Genomic DNA, 27,745 nt, shown 5'->3' on the forward strand with positions numbered 1-27,745 from the left:
TGTGCTGCCCCCAGGGTCAGGGCACCTGGCAGTTAGAAAGACCGGCCGACCTTGAGGGATGGGCAGCACTGGAATGGTGGCTCCAGGGCCAGCACTCCTGGCGGAGGGACGGCCTGAGGAAAGGCAGGGACGTGGGAAATCCCAGAACATGTTTGGGGGATGACAAGAAATCTAGTTTGACTGGAGTATGGAGAAAAGGTGGGGGCGTTGGGGAGACAGGTCTAGAGCCAGACTGCGGGGGTGTGGAACTGGCTTGGGCTGGGAGGCAATGAGGGGCAAGTGGACAGGTCAGAGGCGGCTGCGCTTCCACCCCGACTGGCAGTAGAGGGCGTGTCCTGGGAGAGGAGCGTCGCCCTCCCCGCACCAGCTGCCCCCCGGAGCCCGGGGTCACCGGAGATGGGGGCACACCCGAGATGGGGGCACACCCCGGGGCTGCGTGTGTCGGGTCAGGCCGCGGCAGGGAGAGGCCGCCCCCTGGTGGCGCCGGCCGGAACGCCCCTCGTGCCGCGACCGTGAGCCCCTCTGCCCTCGCCGCGCGTCGGCGCAGAGCAGCCACCCGGAGCCCAACAGGCGCGGGCTTCCCCACGCGCCTCGGGAGGGGACAGCTCCAGGTGGGATCCAGGAGGCTTGGGCCCTGCGGCCGCATCCGGGGAGCCCTCGGCAGTCGCAGCGCTGCTTCCCCGGAGCGAGCTCTCCGGGCGGCCCGCGGGGTGGCCCCGGGCGCCTCCGCCCTCAGCTGTCGCTCCTTATAAGGCGGGGGCCGGGCGGCGCCGGAGGAGGGGCCGCAGCATCAGCCCGGTTCTGGGCTCCGGGGCGGCGCTGGGCCGGGGGAGCGCAGTGCAGCGCAGCCGCGGGGAGCGAGGAGCGCGCGGAGCCGGCCATGGGCAAGTCAGGTGAGCCTGCGGGCGCGCCCACTGAGGAATGGTTCCGAGCCCAGCGCTCCCGGACCTCGCGGTCTCCCTCGCCCGCCGCAAGCCAGGTCCTGGGGAGTGCGGGAGCCCGGAGTGCGGGTGGAGGGCGCGCGGGCGGAGCGCCCCGGCGCGGTTTCCGGGGAACCCGGGGGGGGGGGAAGGGGAGCCCGAGGAGGCCCCCGCCGGAGAACCGGGGATCGCGCCAAGAAGGGCTTCCCGACCCTGAGGGGCTGCGCGCCTCAGCCCGCCAAGGCGTGGCTTCTGCTTTGTTTCAGGAGGCCAGAGTTAGAGTTGGAAAAGTCACCAAAGTGTGACAACCGCTCTCGCTGCAAAGCATTTTGCCCCACTCGGCTGTCCCGAGGACAACCCTGAGCATCACCCTCATCTGTTTGTTGTTCCTCCTCTCCTGAGCACCCGCGCAGTACCCGGCTTCCCGTGTGCTAGACTTGGTCTGGCTCCCTTTCTCCTGGGGCACCCCATCCTCTCTACTGTGGCTGTCTGGATGAACTTTCTACAGCGCAGCTCTCCTCCTGTCGCTCCCTAACACCTTCCTCACCATTGTCCTCAGTGAAAGGACACGCTCCAGTCCTGCCTTCACGCCCCTGGGAGTGGGTCCCCACCCCTTACCTGCGCCCTACACTAGAGCTGTCCAGAGGCTGGTGCACAGGTCCCTTCCCCTGGGTTTCCTTGCCGGGCGTTCACCACCCCCACTCTCAGCCTGAAAAGCCCCCCCACCCCACTCCGTGATTCCCCCTCCCCCGGGAGGGAGCGCCCAACCTGGTGTTTTCCTCGCTGCAGCCCTTCCTGCAGTGTGCCGGGGACAAGAGTTGAGCCACAGACCTGCTTCCTGCCGGGTCCTCACCCCTGGCTGCCGGGGGCCGTGTTTATCTCAGTATTGCTCCTGCCTCACAGGAGGCTCTTAGGGAATAGCTGTTGAACAGGATTCAGAAGTCCTGCTTCATCCGGACTGTCCACCTCCGATGAGTAATGCTAGGTCCCTTCTAGGATCTGTCCCCCAAGATCTGGACTCAGGAGATGCCAGCGCTGGGAGCAAGTGGCTTTCCCTGGCCTTGGTCCTAACCAGCCTTCCTAGGCTGTAGAGGCAGGTCTGGCTTTCAGTCCTGGCCCAGTCAATCACTGGCTGTGTGATTCTGAGCAAGCCTCCTTCCCGCTGGTCCTCCCCGTCTGTACAGTGAGGGTGGACATATGAGCCCTGGGGTTCTTCACGGTATGGAAAGGTGATATAATGGGTTGCCATTTAGTTAACAGGATGACAGGTGGTGATGAGGCAAAAGTATGGCAGATGAGAGCAAGTCTTTCGAGATATCTACTTGGGAAATCAACTCCTTTCTCTGTAGATTTAGGAGAAAATCCACAAATTCCCTTAAGCTACTTTTTTTTTTTTCTTTCTGAGACAGAGTCTCGTTCTGTTGCCCAGGCTGGAGTGCAATGGTGCGATCTCAGCTCACTGCAACCTCCGCCTCCCGGGTTCAAGCAATTCTCCTGCCTCAGCCTCCTGAGTAGCTTGGGACTACAGGTGCGCACCACCACGCCCAGCTAACTTTTGTATTTTTAGTAGAGACGGGGTTTCACCCTGTTGGTCAGGCTGGCCTCGAACTCCTGACCTCGTGATCTGCCTACCTCGGCCTCCCAAAGTGCTGGAATTACAGGCGTGCCCAGCCTAGGCCACATCTTAATCAGTTGTTTCCAGCGTCTTATGTAAGGCATGGTTTTCCAGAACTGCTCATATTCAGCTGTGTGCCCATTCTTCTATCTGTCCATCCCTTCCTCCATCCCTCCTTTGCACTGTCTAGCAGCTCTGTATCAAGCTGTGGACCCAGTGCTGGGGCGTGCATCCACTTGGATTGTGAAAGGAATACATAAAGCTATGTAGGGGATAGACAGGCACTATCTGGCTTGAGTAAGAGGTGGGAAATGATCCAAACCACAAGATAGGTGCTGGTGAAGGGCGGTGGGAGCTCAAGGTGAGGAGACTGCTCCGCATGGGAGCCGGTGAGGGTTCCTGGAGGAGGTGGTCAAATCCCAGAGGGTCTTGGGAATTTAGACTTCATCTTACAGAACCTGGGGTCCCATGGAAAGGCACTGATCTGAAAGCAGCGGGCCTAGAGCTTTGCCAGGATGTAGGGTGGATCGGATGGATGGAGAGAAGGTGGAGGGAGAATGAGGGAGACTGCTGCAGTCACACAGACAGGAGATGACAGAGGCATCCAGGGCAGGATGGAGGCTTGAGAGGAGGATGGGATTGATGTGTGAGATGGTGGCCTTGGGCAGACTTGATGACAACTTACTGTGAAGCAGAGGGAAGGCTCAGAGGCCTGCATGATGGGGTGATGGCTTCTATGCCTGGAGATGCAGGGTTGGGCAGGTTTCAGAGGAAGATTACTTTTTACTCAGGAGAGGAGGGGGCCAGTGGCAGAAAGCAGGTTAGAACTGGTTGAGTCAGAGGCCACCTCCACCTCTAATACACACATATACACCCAGGGACCTTGCAGAATTCTGACCCAGGCCTTTCTCCCTCACAGTCAGGTGCATTGAATTTATCTCCCCCACCCCAACTGGAAAACCGAGAGCCCCCAGAATAGTATTAATATCTGGCTCTCCTAGGGTCCCTAAAAGAAAATGACTTTTCTGGGTGACCCAGTGCCCAATGGGCCTTCAATGCAAGCCCAACCTTGAAGTTCCAGGCCATCAGCCCAGGGCTGCTGTCTGTGTCCACAGGGCAGGTGGCACTCACAGGGGCTCTGTGTGCTTCTGTAAAGACCATCATAAGGAATCCGTCCCTGCCCCTTCTGGGCCTCAGTTTCCTCCTCACTGCCCAGAAGCCAGTCTCTTTTTCATCTTTAACCTCAGATACACCCCAGAGCTGCCTGGCATAACGGGCATTATTGTAAATCGTCACACAGCTGGCACAGCTGAAATTCCAGAAGACGCTTGACCCAGTGCTCGAAGACTCCCGGGTCCTGCTCCCAGCCCTGGTTTCTCTGCTGGGACTTGGTGTGCAGCAAGTGTGGTGGGGAAGAGAAAGGCAATGACCGTGGGCTCAGTGGAAGCCTCCTGTCCCTAATACTGGTGACACCAATGATTAATCTTCAACTGCATCCCAGGCAAAGAGCTCAGTATTTTCTATGTTACCATATTTGTGACAGCACTGCCAGGCAGTTATTATCACCTCATTCTATAGATTTACAGAGGTTCAGTACCTTGCCCAAGCTCACACACTGACCAGTAAGCAAACCAATGAATTTGAACTCAGCTCTCTGACTCCCCTACTGTGTCCTGTCCTCTCTCCCACACTGACCACTTGCCCTGACACCCTGCTCCTTGCCAGCCTGAACTCTAGCCCGGTGGGGACTTCCGCGCAGCCTCCATCAGCTCTAAGAATATTAGTGTCCCTCCATCCACCTAGCACCAGAGGAAATCAGAGCAGACAGGCCTTTAGGGGCCAACGAGCCCAGGAGTTTTCTACTGAGTGAGACCCTCAGGCCTCTGCAGGGAGAGGCTGTGTGGACCAGGCCAACCCCAGCAGTTTCATTTTCATCTGTTGCTTTTATTGAAGATTTCCTTCCAAGGAAGTGTTTCCCTGCTTTGAAGACATTATGAAAACCACAGATGTCATCCTTCCTTCACACACAGATGGGGAACCTGGGGCCCAGAGGGGCAGGGATGTGCCTGAGTGACAGTAGGCAGGCAGGGCTGGACAACGGCTGCTTCCCCTTCAATTACAACCACTTTCTATGGAGAGGGACAGCCTAGGGGAGGCTAATGCTTGGGGGGAGGGGATGCCTTGTTCCCGTAAGCAATTGAGCAACTCCTCATAGACATCATTCTTGCCATTTGGAAAAGAGGAAGCAATATGTAAAGTGGAAAGTGTGGGAGATTTGGAGCAGGGGAGGGGGTAAAGGGAGGGGTATTCTTACACCCAGCTCTAATGTGGACTCTGTGTGGCCTTGGACAATCCGCATGCCCCCCACCATCCAAAGAGCCCAGTTTCCTCATCTGTAATGAAGAGAGGAATCCTGTCCCGCCTTCACTGTGCTGAAGTGCGAACCTCATTCATTTGTTCACTCACTCATTCACTTAGCAAATAGCCAAGCTCAGAGGGGCTGAAAAAGGCCATCAAACGTCAATGTAAAGGCAGGACAGGAGGGGACCTGACCCGGAAGGAGCAGGAACAGGTTCTTCCAAAGCCGAAGCCCAAAAAGCTTTCTGTCCCTGTCCAGTGGTAATAATAATAATTACAGTTGGCATTTAATAACTGTTCGTTATATTCCAGAACAGTTCGAAAGCATTAACATAGATGAATTCATTTCACCCTCACTACACTGGCCACTGCACTACACTAGGCTATGGTGAGGGTTAAATACTGCTGCTCCCATTTTATGTATGGGGAAAGGAGGCACAGAGTGTTGAAGCAGCGTGTCCAAGATCGCATGGCCAATACCAGGCAGAGCGGGGATTTGGCTGTTGAAATTCCCAGAACCGGCTTAAAGAGCAGGAGTTACCCAGCTGAAATCCGTTCTTTGTTTTTTCCTTAAACTGCCAACTTTTTATTCTTTCTTCCTGATAAACAAGCAAAACCAGCTTTGCCCCCAAGGTGGAACCAGGTTTCTTTCCAGCGTTTTGCCAAGGAGTTGGAGGGGTCTGTTCACAGTTCCTGCCCTGGGCCCTGACAGTCACCGGCTCTTTCATGAGGAGCCTGGAGAGGGCCCAGGATTGAGTCAGGCTGGGCTCAGGGAGGCCTCGGGAGAGGAGGAAGATGCTGAGGGAAGAGCCTGTCTCAACCAAAAGTTTAAATGGTAGAGGAGGGGCGTACACCTCCTCAGAATCTTTTTTTCTCTTTTGAGACAAGGTCTTGCTCTGTCACCCCGGCTGGAGTGCCGTTGTGTGATCATGGCTTACTGCAGCCTTGATCTCCTGGGCTCAAGGGATCCTCCCATCTCAGTCTGGGACCACAGGCGTGAGTCACCACGCATGGCTTTTTGTTTTGTCCTCAGAATCTTTACAGAGCCTCCAGCAGTAGAGGCTTGGCCTCCAGAAGGACCTTCGAGAACCCAGTGCAGTCCCACCTAGGACATCTATACCCTCTACCCCAGCAAAGACAGCCCAGCCCCTTCCCTCAGCCCTGGGGAGCTGGGCCCAGGCAGCTCCTGCCTCCTTTTAGCAGCTCTGACCTTTCTTTTAAGCCCCAAGTCTGGCACCCTGGTAACCTGCACTCCACAGTCCCTGATTTCCCCCGGGGCCCCTCAGCCAGGTGTGCTGAAAAAGGGCTTGGCACAGAGGAGGCTCTTGAGAAGTCTTCATTCTTCTCTTCTCTTCCTTCCTCTCCTTTGCTCAATTCAGAGATCTGAAGGCAGCTGCCACCCCTGTCTATTTTCTTCTGCTTTCCTCAGCTGTCCTCGAGTCTGATCCCCCTCCCAGGCCTCCTCAGTCACCCCCTGTCTCTTTCCGTCATTCCCTTTGTCTCCCATGACCCTGAGGAGGGATGGAGGCTTAGGACAGGGCTTTGCATAGGATCTGGACTAGTTGTGGCAATTTGGGCAGGTAACTTCCCTTCTCAAGCCTCAGTTTCCTAATTAGAAAGAAAAAAACATGGGTAAGGCCATGGCAGCTCCCACAGAAGATGGTGAGAAATAAGATCATGTGTAGGCCCAGCACATGCCCAGAGAGTGGGAGAAAGCAGGCCTGGGATGGGTGGGCCTGCAACTTCCTCCGACCTCAGGGTTGGCACTCTGAGACCATGTGGACTTTCCAGCCTCAGTTTACCCTCCTACACAATGAGGACGTCATCCCTGCCCATCCCCCATCGTAGGGTGGCTGGGAAGGCTCTCCCTGCCTAACTGGGAGGTGGACAGCTTTTCTCTGACTTTTTTCTCCTTATGTTTATCTGTATTCTTGGGTTTCTCGGTGAGGGTGGGGTGTGCTTCTTGTTAGGTGTGGCTGCCACTGATAACTTTGCCTCCCTGGGGCGGCAGCCCTCTCAGAGGAGCCACCTGGGCTAGGACTGGTTGCCTTGGTGGGAGGGGACTCCTGGGGCTGCCCAAGGTGTGGTTGCCAGGAGTGGTGAGAGAGGGCTCCCCGCCACCGATTACCAGAAAGGCCTCCTGGCTGCTTCCAGAGAACCCTGGCTCAGGGGCCTGGCACTGGCGGACACAGTGCCTAGCTGCAGCTTCTGAGCACTGAGCTTTGCTTGGACACAGGACCTTTCACTTTTGTTTCTTTTTACTTCCCACATTCTGGGAGTGCAGTGACCTAGTTTTTAGCAGCCTTATATGTCCCTCTCTGCCAAGGAAACTTAAGGGCCTCCAGCACTATGGGATCCAGTGCAAACTGACCCCAGCACTCAGGCTGCCTTTCAACTGGCTTCCCCTTATCGAACCACCCACTCCCCTGTCTCCCCCTCCTCTTCAGAGCCCCAGGATACACGTGGTCCCTTCACCCTGGCTCTTTCTCTGCTGTTTGCCTCCTCCATTCATGCTTCCTGAGCCAGGAACACCTCCTCCAGGGAGCCCTCCTTTCCCTGACGCATCTGTGGTCACCACTGCACGTGCCACTCAGCCTCGTGCATCTCCCGTGGTGTCCCACGAGACCCACCGTGGCCTGTCCGGGACATGGGAGCTAGAAGGGACTTTAGGATGGGCCTGGACAACCCTGCCACTCGGATGGGGACCCCCGTCACCTTGGCGGTGTCACCCATATGGGCCCTTGCCTGCACACTCACTTGTTCTGATCAGTGGCTCCTGAGAGAAGCTTGTTTGGGAAACTCCTGCACGTCTTGGGTCAGTTGTTCATCTTGTCTCCTCTCACTCCTACCCCAGCGGGATGTTACAGGATCTCAGGATTGGAAGGGACTTGAAGGTCCTCTAACTCAGGGCCTGAGTCCCTCCAAGAGGGGCTCACCTGCTTGAATTCCTTCAGTGGCAGAGAGCTCACTACCTTGTGAGGTAGTTCCTTTAGGTCGTCAGAAGCTTTAACTAGGAAAGATCTTTCTTAGACTGAGCTGAAATCTGTCATCCTGCCTTTCTACCCACTGGCCCAAGCTTTCCCTCAGGGCCCTAGAATTCATCAGGGGCCTGCAGTGTGTCCTCCAGAGGCTGATCCTTTCCAGGCTGAACATTCCCCATCCTTGTACCAATTCCTCATTAAACCGCCTTTCCAGCCTCAACACACCTCAAATCACCACTGTCTCTTGCACAAAGCAGGGACCAGGCTGGGGAAGCAGCCCATGGCCCAAGAACCCCTGGGTTCCCGGAGGCCATGCTACCCAGCTGACTCTTCTTAAACTGGTCAACAAGACCCCCATCGGGGTCCCATGAGTTGCCATCGCCCCTGGCATTTCCCTGTGAGATATTCTTTAAAAGCCTCTCTGACTCCTTATCCCAAATTCCACATTAACATGCTAACCCTGAAATCTTTTTGTTTATCATGGTAAAAATGCATAATATAAAACGTATCATCTTAACCATTTTTAAGTGTGCAGTTCTGTAGAGTTAAGTATATTTACATTGCTATGCAACAGAGCTCCACAGCTTTTTCATATTGCCAAACTGAAACTCTATACACGTTAAACAACACCTCTGACTTTTCTCCTCTCCACCGTAGACCTGAAATCTTTGTTTTTCCTATTGACAAGGGCTTGGTCTGCCTGTTGGCCAGGAAGTCCTGATACTTCAGGTTGTAGCTCCGCCCTCTGCCTTAACGCTTGTCCCCATGATCAGTTTCCACCTCCAGGTCTCCCCACCTCTGCCTGGCAACCAAAACCTCACAATCCTGGGGTTCAGAGCCCCCATATCCCTGCCCTGCCCACATTACTGTGACTGGACCTCACTGGACAGCCTTAATGAGCCCAAGTTCTAGAGCTTGGTCCACGTACTCTTTATCTAACAGTCTACTTCCTCTTTCTCAGAAGGCCCATGGACAGCTCCACCATGAAGGTGTGACCTGCAGTTACCTTCCCCTCCTGGGTCTGTAGCTCCTGGGTCTGCAGCTCCTGGGTCTGCAGCCCCCAAACCCCCTGAAGGCAAGCCCTGGGTCTTCTTTCCCTTACGTCCCCTCAGAAATTCCATGGGATTTGACTTGAGGGCCCAGGAGACATGGGAGATCTGGCTATGAGAAAAGGGACGAGGACTCCCTGTTGCATCATCTCCTCAGCCTTGGGTGAAAGGCAGCAGAGTAGGAGAAAGGCACCGGTGAAGGTGACCTGGGGTAGAGGAAGAGCGTGGCACTTCCTTTATGGTTCACACCCTTCCTGCCACTACCCACAGCCAGTCTTTGAGGGACAGGCTGTGGCCTGATGGGACCAGTTCAGCAGAAGGGCTTTCTGTGGCCCTCACTCAGAACCCATCCAACTCACCCCCATTTCCACAGAAGGGAACTCTCAGATTCCTGAGTAAGGTGCTCGGTGTCTTCATCATAGCCTGGCTGGCTGGCCCCTGTTCAGACATTTCTGGGGCCTCATATTGGGAGTTGCCTCCTTCCTGATCCCATATTAGGTTAATCTCCAAGTTCCTTTTGCATCTATGCTTACCTGCATCTTGACACCTATCGCATGGCTAGTGTCTGTTTACAAGGCTGCCTGCCTTCTGTATATGAGCTCTTTGAGAGCAACATGTGACTGACTTGTCTCTGGACCCTTAGCACACAATATGGGACATGGCACAGGGGAAGCACTCAGAGAGCAGATGAACAGGTAAATGGAGGATAGATGAATGGGCCTTGGATGAATGGTAGATGTATGGATGAATGATGCTGGATGGATGGGTAATGTTAGATGGATGACAATGTTGCATGGATAGATGTATGGAAGATATTAGGTGGATGGGTGGATGGATGGAGGATGTTGGATGGATGGAGGATGTTGAATGAATGGTGGATGGACAGATGAATGGAAGATATTGAATGGATGGATGGAGGATGTTGGATGGATGGATGGATGGATGGATGGATGGATGGATGGGGATCATTTCAGATCCAAATTGGTATGGCTTCTGTTCACTATTGATCTGGCTTGCTTTTGGCTTCACCTACTTATTCTCTCCCTAACCACAGCCTCCTTGACTTTGCCCTTTCTGAGATCATGACCTAATTGGGCATGGGTTTCACCTCTTCCCCACTGCAGCCCTGGGCCTGCTGATCATACCACTCACCCTCCCACCACCTCCACTTTCTTTGCTACACTCTTCTCCTATTCTGTGTCTTAGTCCATTTTCTGCTGGTATAAAAGAATACCACACACTGGGTAATTTATTAAAAAACCGTTTATTTGGCTCACAGTTCTGGAGGCTGGGAAGTCCAAGAGCATGACACTGGCATCTGATGAAGCCCTCATGCTGCATTATCCCATGGAAAAGCAGAAGGGCAAGTAAGCAGTCAAGACAGGGAGAAGGCCAGGCCAAACTCATTCTTTTACCAGGAGCCCAGTCCTGTGATAATGCCCTCTAATCACCTCTTAAAGATCTCACTCCTTAACACTGTTACATTGACAATTAAATTTTAGCATGAGTTTTGGAGAGGACGTTCAAACCAAAGCATTCTGCCCGTGGCTCCCCAAAACTCATGTCCTCCCCACATACAAAATATATTCATTCCATCCCAATAGCCCCAAGTCTTAACTTGTTCTGGCACCAACGCAAAGTCCAAAGTCTCATCTAAATTAGATACAGGTGAGATTTAAGGCACACTTCACCCAGAGACATATTCCTTCCAGCTGTGAGCCTGTGAAATCAAAACAACTTATCTACTCCAAAATACAGTGGTGGGACAGGCATAGGATAGACATTCTCATTCCAAAAGGGAGAAATACGAAAGAAGGTAACTGGTCCCAAGTAAGTCCACAACACAGTAGGGAAAACATTCAATCTTAAGGCTGGAGAATAATCCCCTCTGATTCCATCTCCTGCCTCCTGGGCACACTGGGTGGGAGTTGGGCCCCAGGGCCTCAGGCAGCCCCACCCCCAAGGCTTAGGGCTGTCCGGCTTCAGCTCTCTCAGGTCAAAGCCTCATGCTTTCAGCCTTCCCAGGCCCATGTTGCATGCTGGTAGCTCCACAGTTCTGGGGTCTTGGGGTGGCTGCACTTCTGCAGCTCCATTAGGCACTGTCCTAGTGGGGACTCTGCGGTGGCTCTGCCGCTGCAGTAGGTTTCTTTGTGGGTCCCCAGGTTGTCTGATTGGATGGCACCCACCCACGTTGAGAGTGGATCTTCCCCACTCAGACTCACATACCAGTCTCCTCTAGAAACACCCCTACAAACATACCCCAAAATAATGCTTTACCAATTCTCGAGGTATTCCTTAATTCAGTCAAGTCGGCACCTAAAACTCACCCTCACACTCTGCTTCCCCAGGGCTGTCCTTCCCTTGTCTCTTTGTCTGTCCCTCTGTCTCCTTGGCTTCACCCACCCAGCATAGGTGCCTTCCTCCCCAGCCAGGAGGCCTCTTTCTGGACTCCCAGCTCTGGCCCGTTCCGGTCCCCTCTGCTCTCCCTAGATCTAGCCTGAGATACCCGGTCTCCTTCAGATATTTTACTTCCGAAGTCCTATTGCTGACTGTCCAGGTCCCCAAATCTGCTCTGTGTTTCTGTGCATCCTCCACTTAGCAGCCAGCAGGGTCTCTGAGAAACACACGGAGCTCACTGCCCTGCTCCCTTTCAGTGGCTTCCCCATTGCCTTGGATAAAGACCCAAATCCCTAACATGGCCCATACGGCCCCACATGATCCATGGGCTTTAGATGTGCAGAGATATGGAGCACAATGCCAGGTAGAGTGAGCAGTGGCGTGGAGCAGGGCCACTTGGCTGGGGTGCCAGGTGTTGGAGGGGAGCAGCAGCCCGTCCACATGGCCTGAGGTTTGAGCTGGGTGTTGCTTTCAGCATGCCATTACACTTTTGATGAGTGTTTTCTCTGCACTGAGCCATTCTCCATTTTGTAATCATTCCAGCTTCCAAACAGTTTCATAATGAGGTCCTGAAGGCCCACAATGAGTATCGGCAGAAGCATGGCGTCCCCCCACTGAAGCTCTGCAAGAAGCTCAACCGGGAGGCTCAACAGTGAGTCCCCTAGCACATCCGGGTGACTTGGGCCCTTCATGTGCCACTGCTGCAGTTGCAAAGGGGCCCTGTGGCCAGGCACAGTGGCTCACACCTGTAATTTCAGCACTTTGAGAGGCCGAAGCGGGTGGATCACCTGAGGTCAGGAGTTCAAGACCAGCCTGGCCAACATGGTGAAACTATCTCTACTAAAAATACAAAAATTAGCCAGGTGTGGTGGTGGGTGCCTGTAGTCCCAGCTACTCGGGAGGCTGAGGCAGGAGAATCGCTTGAACCCGGGAGGTGGAGGTTGCAGTGAACCAAGTGAACCAAGATCATGCCACTGCACTCCAGCCTGGGTGACAGAGTGAGACAACATCTCAAAAAAAAAAAAAAAAAAAAAAAGGTTGGGGGGCCCCACATGGTTTCGGGGACCAGGTTTTGGGATCAGATACAACCACACTTGAATAACCACTCTGTCACTCTCCTGGGCAGGTCCCTTTGTTCCCCTGAGCCTCGACTTGCTCCTCTGTGGAATGGGACTGCTGGGAGGCTCAGCAGTCATGCAGGAGTGGTGTTCCGCTAGCTCCTCTGTGAGCCCTGGGCAGGGAAGGAAACTCAGCCACACTAGCTTGGGGCACATACTTTGGGGGTTCTCTGAACTGCACCTGCTCTGAGGAGGCACTGTGGACTCTGCAGGTATTCTGAAGCCCTGGCCAGCACGAGGATCCTCAAGCACAGCCCAGAGTCCAGCCGCGGCCAGTGTGGGGAGAACCTCGCATGGGCATCCTACGATCAGACAGGTGGGTCACATTTTCAGCTCCTCTCCTCTCTGCGGGAGTTGGAAGGACAAGTCCTCCTCAAATGCCTCCTGGCTCCAGCACCCTCGCAGTGTAGCCACAGGCCTAGGAAAGGAAAGGAAAACCAGAGCTCTCTGAATCTGCTCCCAGGCTGACTTCAGTTCACCACAAGGTCTCTGATGGCTGGCTCAGTGCCAGGCCTGTGCCGGGTGCCAGGGACACAGAGATGAGTCAGACTGACCAGGCCCCCACTTTCGGAGAAGCTCCGAGGCCAAGGAGTGGGGGCTGGGGAGACAGACCGCTTTTGTACAGAATCTCAGCCTGATTCTGTGGGCACCAGAGCATCCCCAGCTACCGAGAAATGTTATTTTCTTCCCGAGAAATTTTACTTTCCTACTGTACTGGTGATACACTACCAGTAGTGCTGGTGTATTACTTTTGTAATAGAAGAAAAGCAATAGAGCTTTTTCCATTTTGGAAAAAATAATAATAATGGAAAAGACAACGTCTCCATGCAAGGTCTCAATCTGGAATGATCCCACCGCGCTGCCCGCACATTCTTGAGCTTTCTGACCCTCTGACCCTGACAGCCCTGATGTGGCTTTTTAGGAAGAATATTGGAGAGCTATCTGGATCTCTGAAGCTTTCTCCAAACACCAGTGGGAGAATGACTCACTCCCTCCCCAGCCTCACATTCCTGGGAGTTCCCCCGAGTCCTCTTGGTTTCCCTAGGGCAGCCTAAGTCAGGGCTCCTGTGCAGCATGGTCCTTGGCACCCCCACTGGGAGGCGTGTGTGAGCTCCTGGGGAACCCCCTACTCACCCCTCCCTCCGAGGCCACGCCCTCAGCCTGCAGGCTCCTTCCCAAGCCCAGGCTGTGGCCCTTGATGGGCCCCGGGAGAAGGGCATAGGACAGGAAGGTGGGCATTCAGGAGACACGGTCCATCCCAGCCTTGCACGGGCTCCCTTGGGAGCCTTAAGCAGGTCCCTCCCTCCTCTGCCCCCAGTTTCCCGTCTCTACAGAGAGGGGGTTGGGTAGGTGGTCTCTGAGCCAGTGGTTCCCTACTCTGGCCACACATTGGAATCTTTTGTGAAACTTTAAAAAAAATACCAGGCCAGGCACAGTAGCTCATGCCTGCAATCCCAGCACTTTGGGAGGCCGAGGCAGGTTGATCACCTAAGGTCAGGGGTTCGAGACCAGCATGACCAACATGGAGAAACCCCATCTGTACTAAAAATACAAAAATTAGCCGGGTGTGGTGGCACATGCCTGTAATCCCAGCTACTCAGGAGGCTGAGGCAGGAGAATCGCTTGAACCTGGGAGGCGGAGGTTGCTGTGAGCTGAGATCGTGCCGTTGCACTCTGGCCTGGGCAACGAGAGCAAAACTCTGTCTCAGAAAAAACAAACAAACAAACAAACAACAACAACAAAAAACGCCTGAGTCTGTCCTCCAGAGACAGACACAGTTGGTCTGAGGAAGGACCCAGGCATTAGTATTTGTTAAATGCTCTCCAGGTGAGGCTGATGTGTGGAACATGGATCAGCAGTAGCATCTGGGAGCAGAAATGCAGAATCCTAGGTCCCTCCCTAGACCTACTGAATCGGAATCTGCCCGTTAACAAGATTCTTGCACACATTTGAGACTGACTGCTCTGAGGTCCCCACTCCTGGCTCTGGCCGGGAGAGCATCAGCTCCCAGGGAAATGCCTGCCCATATCAACACCTGTGGGAACAGTGGATGCCCCAGGTGAGGGCCCTCCTGCCCACAGTGGAGATCCTTGGCTTACCAGCCTGATTGTCTTTCCAACTATGGATGTTTCAAGAGCAGCACTTGGGGTGAGATGACAGTATAGTCTCCTAGAAACTCGGAGCATCATCAGAAGGCCCTTGCAGTATATTGCCTTCAAACTTTTCATTGTACTGAGACCAAGAGAGGGAAGGCTTTGCCCAGGATTACACAGCAAGTCAGTGTGTGTGGGTTGTGGGGGGATAGGTGCAGGTTCCCTGACCCCAGGCCAGTGCTCTTCCCAGCCCCCCAGAAGGCCCACTCTTCAGCCTGGCCATGCTCATGGGCAGGAGTCCCTAGGAGTCTGCAAAGCAGCATCTAGGATGCATCAGCTGACTGGGGCTTTCTCAGATGTCTAATTGCTGGATAGGTGGCTTGGGGCTAATGGGAGGAGATGCAGGCAACAGGGAGTGGGTGGATTTTGTGGCTGAGTTTTAGAACAATGTCATTTCCACACAGGAAAGGAGGTGGCTGATAGATGGTACAGTGAAATCAAGAACTATAACTTCCAGCAGCCTGGCTTCACCTCGGGGACTGGTGAGTGGCAGGGTCTCACCAGGGGCCTGGCCCTGGGCAGCAATGCAGGTTGGGTGTCTGACTTCAGAGATGAACCAGCCCTCTAAAAACATCAACCCTTTCCTTCCTGTTTAACCTCTTCCATGTTTCTCTGGATTGACCTTGACCACAGACCAAAGCTCTCCTTTTCCCATTACATCTCCAGCTTCCCCCTGCTACGTGCTCTGCTCCCTCTGTGAGCCCCCAGCTGCTGAATCCTGCCCCATCAGCTCAGAGCTCTTCCCATTCCTGGAGTGTGTCATAGGAGACTGGATTTCCACTGCTTGGAGCTTCATTCCTGAACTGGTCACCTTGCGTCTCATCTTGTTTTCTGCAATCCATCCTGCTCTCCAGCAGCCTCAGTACTTCTAAAATTGTCTCTGCCCCTGATGCTCTCCTGATTCAATTGTCATGGCTCCCTGGGGCCATCAGGAGAAGGCTCAAGCTGCTGGCACTCCTCCCTCCACACCCCACACCCTTCCCCGACCCTTGCGGTCTCCCTGGCTTTCTCCCTTCCCCTTTCTGCTCTAGTTTGCAGTTGAGGAGCTTGGGGTGCAGAGAACCTTGATCTAGTCTCAGCTCTGGCACCCTTTGCTGTGTGGACTTGAGTCAATTCCTGTCCCCTCTTCCCAGGGGAGAGGGAGAAGGTGGCTTCTAAGGGATATCCTGAGAGCTGGTGATTCAAGTGTAGGGAGGAACCTTCCGTGCGTCCATGTTCCCTTCCCATAGGCCTCCCCTAACAAAAGCTCCGGGCAGCCGCCCTGTGCCCCAGGGTCCCTCTGGGCAGCCGCCCTGTGCCCTGGGCTCCCCCTGCCTTTTGCTGGGCTCACCAGGCTCCTTGTCTTTCCTCAAAACCGACTCAGAGCCTCCTGGGGCCCAGGATGGTGTTAGAAGGGGGCGGGAGTTTCTCTGACCAGAAGGCACCAGGAAAACATAGAAAGGGACTCTGCTCACCTCGTTCCTCCTACCCCATCTGTCCCACCCACAAGTAGAGCCTTGAGGCCTTCCACCCTCTAGAGGGGTGCTCCAGAAGCAGGAAGTGACAGGTTCTCAGCGCCAGTCACCGTTTCCTGTGGTTTGCTGCCTGCCCTTCAGGGTGGGGGTTTCTGCAACCATGTTGTGTTGCGTTGTTCCTGGGACTCTGGGGCAGAGGCAGAAGCATCTGCTGAGGCATTCCTCCCCTCCATTAACCCCTGCAGGACTCCAGGCCGGGCTGGCAGGGCTTTGAGTGTGAACAGGTGATTCTAGGGCAAGGATATCTAAGAGTGTGGGGAGGGACCAGTAACAAGTTTCTGCTATTGATTAAGGATGTGTAGGCAGGACCTTGTCTTCTTTTAATAGAGATGGTGTCCAGAAGACTTCTTATTTCATAGCTTCTGGGTTTGCTTTTCCCATGAGCAAGATTCTTGAGCAATCGGACACGTGTCTGAGCAAGTTATTAACTAGCACTGTGCGTGTGTGTGCACGCCACGTGGTAATTAGAAAGTGCCTCCACAGGCCGGGCGCGGTGGCTCACACCTGTAATCCTAGCACTTTGGGAGGCCAAGGCAGGTGGATCACCTGAGGTCAGGAGTTCAAGACTAGCCTGGCCAGCATGGTGAAACCCTGTCTCTACCGAAAATGCAAAAAAAAAAAAAAAAAAAAAAGCCAGGTGTGGTGGCAGGTGTCCGTAATCCCAGCTACTCAGGAGGCTGAGGCAGGAGAATCACTTGAACCTGGGAGGCAGAGGTTGCCGTGAGCGGAGATTGCCCACTCCAGCCTGGGCAACAAGGACGAGACTCTGTCTTAAAAAAAAAAAAAAGGGAGGCTTTATTCTACCCATTTTGGAGAGGAAGAAACTGAGGCCTAGAAAAGGGAAGCAGCCTTTCTCGTGCCTTCTGTCCCTGATACGATGCTTTTTCCACCACTCCCACTCCAAGACAGGACTCACCAGAGTCAGAGCCCAACTTTCCATGATCACTGACTACTCGTTTCACTCATTGCCCTACACCTCCCATCCCTAAAGAGGAAAATCCCAGAGCAGCCAGCCCTTGTGCTGTTCCAGGTACCAACAGGCAGTGCCTGGGGGCAGACAGAGCCTGATCCTAAGACAGGAATGAGATTTTGGGTGGTGTCATACTGGGGGCTTGCAAGACCCTTAAAGATCTTCATGCCCATCCTGCCTCAGCCTCCCCCAGACCCTGTCTGCAACTCCTCCTTGCTGCATCTCTGTTCATGGATTCCCTGACCTGAGTCCTTGTTGTAGGTGAAAGAGCCTTTGAAATACCCTTTGACCAGGTGCAGTGGTTCGCACCTGTAATCCCTACACTTTGGGAGGCCGAGGCAGGCAGATCATTTGAGGTCAGGAGTTCAAGATAAGCCTGGCCAACATGGTGAAACCCCATCTCTACTAAAAATACAAAAATTAGCCGGGTGTGGTGATGCATGCCTGTAATCTCAGCTACTCGGGATGCTAAGACACGAGAACTGCTTGAATCCTGGAGGTGGAGGTTGTGGTGAGCCAAGATCCCACCACTGCACCCCAGTCTGGGTGACAGAGTGAGACTGTCTCCAAAAAAAAAAAAAAAAGAAATACCCTATAATCCAACCCCACCCAGGCCAGCATCTTGTGATGAAGGATGCTGGTCAGTCACTGCAGTGTGCTGAGTGAAGAGAAATAATATCTTATCATTACTTTGATATATTCTGTTTAAATTATATTTATGTTTTATTATGTATGCTTATTCTGAATGAATTTTATATATATATATATATATATATATATATTTTTTTTTTTTTTTTTTTTTCCTTTGAGACAGAGTCTCACTCCGTTGCCCAGGCTGGAGTGCAGTGGCACAATCTCGGCTCACTGCAACCTCCACCTTCCAGGTTCATGCAATTTTCCCACCTTAGCCTCCTGATGAATAATATTTTTATATGATATGAACATTGGGAGCTATCGAAGGTGAAAAGTTTTCTTTCCAGCCCTGACCCCTAGCACTTTCACTCCCAAGAGACAACCAGAGATACCAGTTTCCTGTGAATCATTCCGGAGTTATCCTGTGCTTACGCCAGCATGTGTGTATAAATGTTCTCTTCCCTTTTCTGCACTCTGGTGTCAGAGTATATGACCTGTTTTATGCTTGTCAGAGAGTGTGCCATATCATACAAAAAGTGCTCGTTCATTCTTTCTTACCTCTGCACATTATTCCCTTGCGAGGATATACTGTGACATATTTAGTGTGTTTTTCAAAGATATATTCTAGGAAGTTTGATTCACAGCAGGAAAGAAGATGTCATCCCTTTAGGAAAAACAAAAAGGAACCTTCGTTAGTGGACTAGAGTTAGCAACCAGTGTGTATTTGATGGTTGCTAAGGAAGTTGTGTCATTTACTTCATCTCTGAATACCCATAGCTTAATTCCCTCTGTGCAGACAGAAACCACCCCCGCGAGAAAAAAGATTGCTTAGCCTCATCAGCTTGGAAAAGGCTGCCACAGGCACTTGTGCTGCTGATGTGCACTTTGTGTCTAATTATTTTCTTGGCAACCAGTGGATAAATGGCAGCTTCTTCCTTTTCTGGGAGACAGAGAGAGTGGGAGGGTCAATGGCCCAAGCATGTGGTCTCCTGTGAGAGCAGGCTAGTGTAAGAAAGGACTTGAGCCTTTGGAAATGGCCTGTAGAAGTAGGGACACCAGGCTGCTGAGAGCCTGGAGCTGTGACCCAAACGTATGAAGAGCCAAGGGCAAATAGGCAAGCAGTCTTTATCCTCTATTCTGGGTGGAAACCAGAGCTTATTAAACAGCAGTTAATACAAGTTTAAAGATAGTGGCAAATATGCATAATTGTACTTAGGGTTTGTTTTCTTTTCATTCTTCAATTGTATCATGTCAACTAGATTCGTGTTTACATTTGATTTTTTCATAAACAATTTAGTAACTTTCAGTCCTTTGCAAATGCAGACAAAGAAATAAATTATAGCTAAATTTTTTAATGTTTTAAATGGCCAGGCATGGTGGCTCATGCCTGTAATCCTAGTGCTTTGGGAGGCCAAGGCAGGTGGATCACTTGAGGTCAGGAGCTCAAGACCACCCTGGCCAATATGGCGAAACCCCATCTCTACCAAAAATACAAAAATTAGCTGGGTGTGGTGGTGTGCACCTGTAATCCCAGCTACTCAGGAGGCTGAGGCAGGAGAATCACTTGAACCCAGGAGGTGGAGGTTGCAGTGAGATGAGATCATGCCACTGCACTCCAGCCTGGGCAACAGAGTGAGATTCTGTCTCAAAAAAAAAAAAAAAAAAGGTTTTAAAAGAAGTTTAACTATAGGGGAAAAAATAGAATTTAATCCACAAACATTTATTTCAGTCCTTACCATATACAGGATGCAATGGGAAGCATCAACTTTGTCTCTTCCCTAAAGAATTAGAAGAGTGTGGACACCAGTCTCTTCCTCTCTCTCCCACTTTCGTTTTTTAATTTTTAGTAAAATAGGCTAGATGTGGTGACTTATGCCTGTAACTCCAGTACTTTGGGAGGCCAAGGCAAGAGGATCCCTTCAGTCCAGCAGCTCAAGACCAGCCTGGACAATATGGCAAGATCCCATCTCTACAAAAAAAATTTAAAAACTAGGCCGGGCACCGTGGCTCATGCCTGCAATCCCAGCACTTTGGGAGGCTGAGGTGGGCGGATCACCTGAGGTTGGGAGTTTAAGACCAGCCTGGGTGACAGAGCGAGACTCCATCTCAAAAAAAAAAAATAAATAAATAAAAAAATTTAAAAACTAGCTGGATGCAGTGGCATGTGCCTGTGGTCCTGGTTACTCAGGCGGCTGAGGTAGGAGGTAGGAGGATTGCTTGAGCCAAGGAGGTTGAGGTTGCAGTGAACCACAATTGCACCACTGCACTCCAGCCTGGGCAACAGAGTGAAGCCATGTATTTAAAAAAACAAAAAGAAAAAAAAAAAGAAATTGTGGTAAAGCATATATAACTGAAAATTTACCATTTTAACCATTTGAGGTGTACGATTCAGTGGCATTAAATACATTTACACTGTTATGCAATCATCACCACCATCCATCTCTAGAATTATTTTCATCTTCACAGATTAAAACTCAGGACCCCTTAGACCAGCGGTCCCCAACTCCTGGGTGGTGGACCTGTATGGGCCCATGGCCTGTTAAGAACTGGGCCGCACAGCAGGAGGTGAGCAGTGGGCGAGTGAGATTACTGCCTGAGCTCTGCCTCCTGTCAGATCAGCAGTGGCATTGGATTCTCATAGGAGCACAAACCCTATTATGAATTCCTCATGCAAGGGATCTAGGTTGCGCACTCCTTATGAGAATAAGTTTCATCTGGAAACCATCCCTACCCACCCCACCCCAACCATTGTTCTGCTTTTGGTTTTAACTTTTCTAGCTACCTCATATAAATGGAATCATACAGTATTTGTCCATTTGTGTCTGGCTTATTTCACTTAGCATCATGTTTTCAAGGTTTACCCATATTAGAGCACGTGTCAGAATTCCTTTTTATTTTATTTTATTTGAGAAGGAGTCTCACACTGTTGCCCGGGCTGGAGTAATGGCCTCATCTTGGCTCACTGCAACCTCTGCCTCCCGGGTTCAAGAGATTATTCTGCCTCCGCCTCCCAAGTAGCTGGGATTACAGGCACCCGCCATCGTGCCCAGCTAATTCTTTTTTTTTTTTTTGTAGAGATGGGGTTTCACTATGTTGGCCAGGCTGGTCTCGAACTCCTGACCTCTTGATCTGACCACCTTGGCCTCTCAAAGTGCTGGGATTACAGACGCGATCCACCACACTCAGCCTCCTTTTTATTTTTTTATTTTTTATTATTTTGAGATGGAGCCTCACTCTGTCGCCCAGGCTGGAGTGTAGTGGTATACTAATTTTTGTATTTTTAGTAGAGACGTGGTTTTACCACATTGACCTGGCTAGTCTCAAACTCCTGACCCCAGGTGATCCACCCCCCTTAGTTTCCCAAAGTGCTAGGATTACAGGCATGAGCCACTATGCCCGGCCTCAGAATTCCTTTTTAAAGCTGAATAATATTCTATTATACACACACACACATATATACATATATATACACATATATACATATATATATATATCCCACATTTTGCTTATCCTTTCATTTGTTGATGGATACTTGGGCTGTGTGACTTTATGGGTTTTTTTTTTTTTTTGAGATGGTGTCTCACTCTGTTACCCAGGCTGGAGTGCAATGGCGCAGTCTTGGCTCATTGCAACCTACGCCTCCCAGGTTCAAGCAATTCTCCTGCCTCAGCCTCCCCAGGAGCTAGGATTACAGGCGTGCACCACCATACCTGGCTAATTTTTCTATTTTTAATAGAGATGGGGTTTCATCACGTTGGCCAGGGTGGTCTCGAACTCCTGACCTCAAGTGATCCACCCACCTCAACCTCCCACAGTGCTGGGAAAACAGGCGTGAGCCACTGCGCCCGGCCAGGCTGTGTGACTTTGGGCCAATCATTTAACCTCTCTGCTGGGAGCGTGGGTGTATAAATATCTGAATCCCTGCTTTCAGTACTTTTGGGTATATACCTAGAAGTGAAATCGCTAAGTCATATTGCAATTCTATGTTTAATTTTTTGAGGAACTGCCGTACTGTCTTCCAGAGCAGCTGTGCCATTTTACATTCCCATCAGCAGTGCACAACAGTTCCAGTTTCTCCACTTCCTTGCCAAAACATGTTATAGTCTATTATTTTTGTTTCTGTTTTTTATAATAACCATCCTACTGGGTGTGAAGTGGTTGCCCTTTTTTTTCTTAACCACCCTATGGGAATCTTAGCTACTCTGATCATGATTTTCCTCCTCCCTCCCTCCCTCTGTTTCTTCCTTTCTTCATCAAATATTTATTGAGCATCTACTATGTGCCAGGCCCAGTGCTAAACACTAGGTGTATGGTGATCAGTAAAACAGATGTGGCACCTGCCCTCATATAGCTTGCTCAATCATAAGCCAGATATTTAGGAGAGAGCAATCTCTTCAGTGTTGCTTTAGCAAATGAATGTTATCCTGTGACACAGAAAACAAATGTCTCATTGATCTCTGTAAATGCTAAACCATAAAGATGGAAGAGATGAACACCCCGCCTCTATTCCCCAACAAATAAGAATTTATGCCAGGCACGGTGGCTCATGCCCGTAATCCCAACACTTTGGGAGGCTGAGGTAGGCGGATCACTTGAGATCAGGAGTTTGAGACCAGCCTGGCCAACATGGCAAAACCCCATCTCTACTAAAGATACAAAAATTAGGCCGGGCGCGGCGGCTCAAGCCTGTAATCCCAGCACTTTGGGAGGCCGAGACGGGCAGATCACGAGGTCAGGAGATCGAGACCATCCTGGCTAACACGGTGAAACCCCGTCTCCACAAAAAACTAGCCGGGGGAGGTGGCGGGCGCCTGTAGTCCCAGCTACTCCGGACGCTGAGGCAAGAGAATGGCGTGAACCTAGTAGGCGGAGCTTGCAGCGAGCTGAGATCCGGCCACTGCACTCCAGCCTGGGCGACAGAGCGAGACTCCGTCTCAAAAAACAAACAAACAAAAAAAAGATACAAAAATTAGCTGGGCGTGGTGGTACTCACCTGTAGTCCCAGCAACTCAGGAGGCTGAGGCACGAGAATCACTTGAACACAGGAGGCAGAAGTTGCAGTGAGCTGAGACCGTGCCACTGCACTTCAGCCTAGACAATAGAGTGAGACTCTGTCTCAAAAAAAAAAAAAAAAAAAAAAAAAAATTTATGATCATTGAGCAAGGAATGCATTACAGCATCAACTCTTTGACTCCCAAATGGGAGGAGATTTGGAAGCTAAGCTATATTCGTAGCTTAAAAAGACCAGAGAGGAAAGGACAGGGAGTCTGAGAAATGGGAGACTGATGCTAATAGGCCTCAGCAAGACCTGGCGGTGTCTGGAGCTGGAGCAAGTAGCTTGAAAAGGAACTGAGATGTTTGGCTCAGAGCAGAAGGATTTGAACGAGGCTGCAATGTGTCGAAATCTCAAAAAGCTCAAAACATAGAAGGCTGTACTTCCAGTGAAGGCAGAACTGGAGTCCGAGATGGATCTTCTATATTACTTTTATTCATCAATTCCACTCATTCTTTCAAACGTTTATTTTACACTTTCCATGTGCCAGGTTATGCCAAGGTACTGGGTGTATTTTGGTGACTAAAACAAACTTGGCCTCTGCCCATATGGACTCATAGTCTGGTGAAGGAGCCAAACAGTAAACAAATAATCAAGCAAATGCATCACACAAATGGGAAGAATGGTACGTAGGGGGAAAAAACAGTGTGGTAAGAATGTCTTGGGAGGGAGATGTTCGGTAAATAAAAGGGTGTTTACAGGCTGGGCATGGTGGTTCACACCTGTAATACCAAAACTTGGCTGGGCCAAGGCGGGTGAATCACCTGAGGTCAGGAGTTCAAGACCAGCCTGACCAATATGGTAAAACCTGTCTCTACTAAAAATACAAAAATTAGCCGGGCATGGTGGTGTGCACCTGTAATCCCAGCTACTTGGGAGACTGAGGCAGGAGAATTGCTTGAACGCGGGAGGCAGAGGTTGCAGTGAGCTGAGACCACGCCACTGCACTCCAATCTGGGCAACAGTGAGACTCCGTCTCAAAAATAAATAAATAAAAGGGTGTTTGCAAATGACTTCTTTGAACAAGTGATATTTAGGCTAAGACCAAGGGGCAAGAAGTTGTTGGTCATCAGAAGAGTGTCTTGGCCAGGCGTGATGGATCATACCTGTAATCTCAGCACTTTGGGAAACCAAGGCAGGAGGATCACTTGAGCCCAGGAGTTCAAGATCGGCCTAGGCAACATAGGGAAACCCTGTCTCTACAAATATATATAATATGTGTGTGTGTGTGTATATATATATAAAATATATATATATATTTTTTGAGACCTAGTTTTGCTCTTGTTGCCCAGGCTGGAGTGTAGTGGCACCATCTCGGCTCACCATAACCTCAGCCTCCTGGGTTCAAGTGATTCTCCTGCCTTAGCCTTCCTGAGTTGCTGGGATTACAGGCACGTGCCACCGCGCCTGGCTAATTTTGCATTTTTAGTAGAGATGGGTTTCTCCATGTTGGTCAGGCTGGTCTCGAACTCCCAACCTCAGATGATCCACCCATCTTGGCCTCCCAAAGTGCTGGGATTACAGGCATGAGTCATGGTGCCCGGCTTTACAAATAATTTTTGAAAAATGATCTGGCAGTGGCAGCATGTGCCTGTGGTCCCAGCTACTCAGGAAGCTGAGGTGGGAGGATCACTTAAACCCAGGAGGCAGAGGTTGCAGTGAGCTGAGATCATGACACTGCACTCCAGCCTGGGTGACAAAGTAAGACTCCGTCTCAAAAAAAAAAAAAAAAGAAAATGAATTTGAGGGGCCAAGGTGGACGCCATAGAACCAGTCAGGAGGCTATTGCAATGGTCCATGTGAGAGAAGTTTGCAGTTGGGACCAAGGGTTTGGGAGTGGGTGGACCTGAGATGCATTTTAGAGTTGGATTCTTCAAGACTGAATGCTAGGTTGTTGTGGGTGAAAAGAAGGAGAGGGAGGAATGCAGACTCCCCGTGGCAGTGTGTGCATAGAGGTACCGCTGATGGAGATGGGAGGACTGGGAGAGGAATAAATCTAGGGGGACAAAAACTGGGAGTGAGGTTTGGAAAGGTTAAATCTGAGATGCCTATGAGTCATCCATGTGGAAATGTCCAGTAATTAGTTATGTCTGGAACACAGAGCAGAGATTTGAGCTGGAGAAATAAATTTGGGAGCCAGGGAAAGACGAAATTCCCTAAAGAGAGCTTAAAGGGAAAAGAAAAAAGCCCAGGATTAAGCCCTGGGAAGTGCAGGTCCTTCAATATCTATAAGTGAGGGCGAGGAGGAGGAAGAGGAGGCAGTGAGACAGGAGGAATGGCAAGAGACTGTGGCATCCTAGAAACCAAAAGGGGGAGGGGTGCCTTGAAAAGGAGAAGAGTAGGAAGTGTTCATCAGGTGTCCAGTAAGATGAAGAAAAAGGGGATCACCGGAGAGCTTCGAGATTGCAGCTTGGGGACAGAGTTAGACACAGGCACTAGGTAAAGTGGCATCCTAATTGTTGGGGCCACTGGGCTTTGTCGTGATCTCTGGGAGACTGTTGGAAGGTGGGGAGGTGGGTAAGGTCAGTGTGGCTGATGGAAAGGACCTGCTTTAGAAGTCAGGCAGTCTGGCCAGGCACGGTGGCTCACGCCTGTAATCCCAGCACTGGGAGACTGAGGCAGGTGAATCACCTGAGGTCAGGAGTTCGAGACCATGGTGAATCCTTATCTCTATTAAAAATACAAAAAAATTAGCTGGGCGTGGTGGCATGCACCTGTAGTCCCAGTTACTTGGGAGGCTGAGGCAGGAGAATCACTCGAACCCAGGAGGCGGCGATTGTAGTGAGCCAAGATCACGCCACTGCACTCTGGCCTGGGTGACAGAGCGAGACTCCATCTTGGGAAAGAAAAAAAAAGAAGTCAGGCAGTCAGAGCGTTTTGTCTCTCCTTTCCCTGCAGGGGGTCTGTGAAGACCATGCTAACCTGAGCCTGGCAAGATGGTACAGGGGTTCAACAATCCCTTGCCACATCCTTCTTCAGGCTCTGCTAATTCAGCCGCGTCCCTCTCCCTCTACCTGTTCCCCTGCAGGACACTTCACGGCCATGGTATGGAAGAACACAAAGAAGATGGGCGTGGGGAAGGCGTCCGCAAGTGACGGATCCTCCTTTGTGGTGGCCAGATACTTCCCAGCAGGGAATGTTGTCAACGAGGGCTTCTTCGAAGAAAACGTCCTGCCACCAAAGAAGTAACTTGTTAAATGTAATGGGAAGGTGGCAGACTTCAGAACGTGGATATGAAGTGCCTAGAACAACCAAAACCCGGCCGTCCGTCTGTCCCTGTGGGTGTATGTGCTCGTGTGTGTGATGCATGTGAGTGTTTCTGGTACACACACTTGGGCATACAGTTCTGCGTGAGCTCATTCTTACTACAGGAGTGAGCAAAGGAAGCGTTTATCCCGATCGTTACCTAGACCACGATTATTTGGATTGGGGGGAGGGGGGAATCCGGTTTTTAAATTTTTTGTTATTTTTAAGCAAACTTCTTTTGTACTTTTCTTACTTCTAATATCCATCCCTGGACTTTTTGTATTCCAAATGTTTGTGATGCTGAGAAGTGAAGTTCATTTTATGTGATCTTCATGCGCCGTAATCTACTTTTGGTAGATAATTAAGATTATTAAACCCTCATTTAAATGTGACATAAAATACAGCTTTAAGCACATAAATATAAAGCAGCTTCCATCAGGAGCATGAAGCAGGCAGGGGCTCCATTTTACAGAATTACTGAGATTTCTCAGTTGTAAAACATGATGTGATATCCTGCGTGCCTCCTGGAATTCTCCAATGGGGTCGCCAGAGAACAAATGGAGAAAAAAAGCTTTACTTCCTTGCATTCTTCTACCTTTAAATAGCAAAGTACCACTACCACCACCACCTCTTGCCCCCTTCCCTCTTTTCTTAAACTTCTGGCATTTCAGAGCTCAGCAGGCTACCCCTGGTTTCTGCAGAGTTGGGCTAGGCCTGAAGCTCTCCCTCCCCCACCTCTGCTAGGCAGCCCAGTCCTGGGCTGGGAGACAGCCCCTCACCCTGCCTGGGCTCTTGGCCAAGCAGCCTTGGATGGATGAAGTCAGAGAGGTGGAGTGAGGGTGAGTTTACTCAGAGCCCCCAGAGGAAGCCCTCCACCCTCTGCCCTCCCCCCACACAGGGCGGGAGCCCAGGCCTGTTCCTGGCAACTGTGGCTGCAGCTGTGCTGCTGCTCCCTCCTGGAATGTGTGACAAGCCCAAATGTTCCAGGGAGATGGCCGGAGTAGGGGGCTTAGAAATGCTAATATGGTTCTGTGTTTTGCCTGAAATGATACCAGGTTCCCCTGAATAGCAACTTTACAAGGTCCATGTGGGAGGGACCAACCCAGATGCCCTGCCAAGTGTCCCTGAAACCATGGCAGCCCCGTCTGTCAAGATGGCAGGGGCGGGAGTGAGCGGGCTGCTGGCTTAACTGCAGGCATCTGGGCAGGCCAGTCCTCAAAGCAGCTCCTGAGGGTCTGTATTGCACTGTGACCAGTCTCAAGCTATGCCTCTAATTTCGCCGGGGATATTGACTAAGAAGACAATAAAATCTTTTTCTTTGTGTAATATCCTCCTCCAATGTGATTCATATCTGATTCTCGGTGGCTGAGACAATCCATGACTCTGAATCCCTCTCTTAAATAATCCCAGAATACCTGCAATCCATTCCCTGTGGACTGTGTTGCTTAAGTGGCCAAGTTTTAAGCCATGTGACCCACCAGCACAGAACTGATTGGACTAGAGTGGACACTGTATCCAACGGCAGCCAATCACCAGGCTGGCCATGGACTGGGAATTTCAGCTAAGAATTGTGGAGAGAATTCACCAGTGGAACTGAAAAAAATAAGGATGCCATGAGTTGGAATTAGGGCCATGGCAAACCAAAGCTACTTGCAAGCCAAGTTATGAATGGGAAATACATAGAAGCAAAGAAGCCAGTTATTGGAGGTACAAAAGAGGAGGAGATGCTGAGAATAT

The 27,745-nt window shown here is 51.2% G+C and overlaps 1 protein-coding gene and 1 long non-coding RNA gene across 2 annotated transcripts; one reads left to right on the forward strand and one right to left on the reverse strand.

Annotated features, from left to right (window-relative positions):
- The first annotated feature begins 575 nt into the window (after positions 1-575).
- On the forward strand, positions 576-27,334 carry GLIPR2 (GLI pathogenesis related 2). Its single transcript, XM_007968755.3, has 5 exons — positions 576-893; positions 11,864-11,972; positions 12,651-12,754; positions 14,997-15,074; positions 25,791-27,334. Exons 1-5 carry the CDS (start codon positions 881-883, stop codon positions 25,949-25,951), a joined length of 465 nt encoding a protein of 154 aa, XP_007966946.1. The 5' UTR covers positions 576-880; the 3' UTR covers positions 25,952-27,334.
- Positions 12,759-25,784, reverse strand: LOC140712966 (uncharacterized). Its single transcript, XR_012094834.1, has 3 exons — positions 22,703-25,784; positions 18,268-18,373; positions 12,759-12,856 (listed from the first exon to the last, which is right to left on the reverse strand). It is a non-coding gene; the product is annotated as an uncharacterized lncRNA (long non-coding RNA).
- Positions 27,335-27,745: the final 411 nt, after the last annotated feature.

Source organism: Chlorocebus sabaeus, chromosome 12 (assembly GCF_047675955.1).
Source record: "Chlorocebus sabaeus isolate Y175 chromosome 12, mChlSab1.0.hap1, whole genome shotgun sequence".
Lineage (NCBI taxonomy): Eukaryota > Metazoa > Chordata > Mammalia > Primates > Cercopithecidae > Chlorocebus > Chlorocebus sabaeus.

Excerpts from the sequence above, each read along its gene's own strand:
- GLIPR2 (XM_007968755.3), top strand. Across the intron at positions 11,973-12,650 it reads CTCAACCGGGAGGCTCAACA|GTATTCTGAAGCCCTGGCCA; the intron begins GTGAGTCCCCTA and ends TGGACTCTGCAG. Across the intron at positions 12,755-14,996 it reads GGCATCCTACGATCAGACAG|GAAAGGAGGTGGCTGATAGA; the intron begins GTGGGTCACATT and ends ATTTCCACACAG.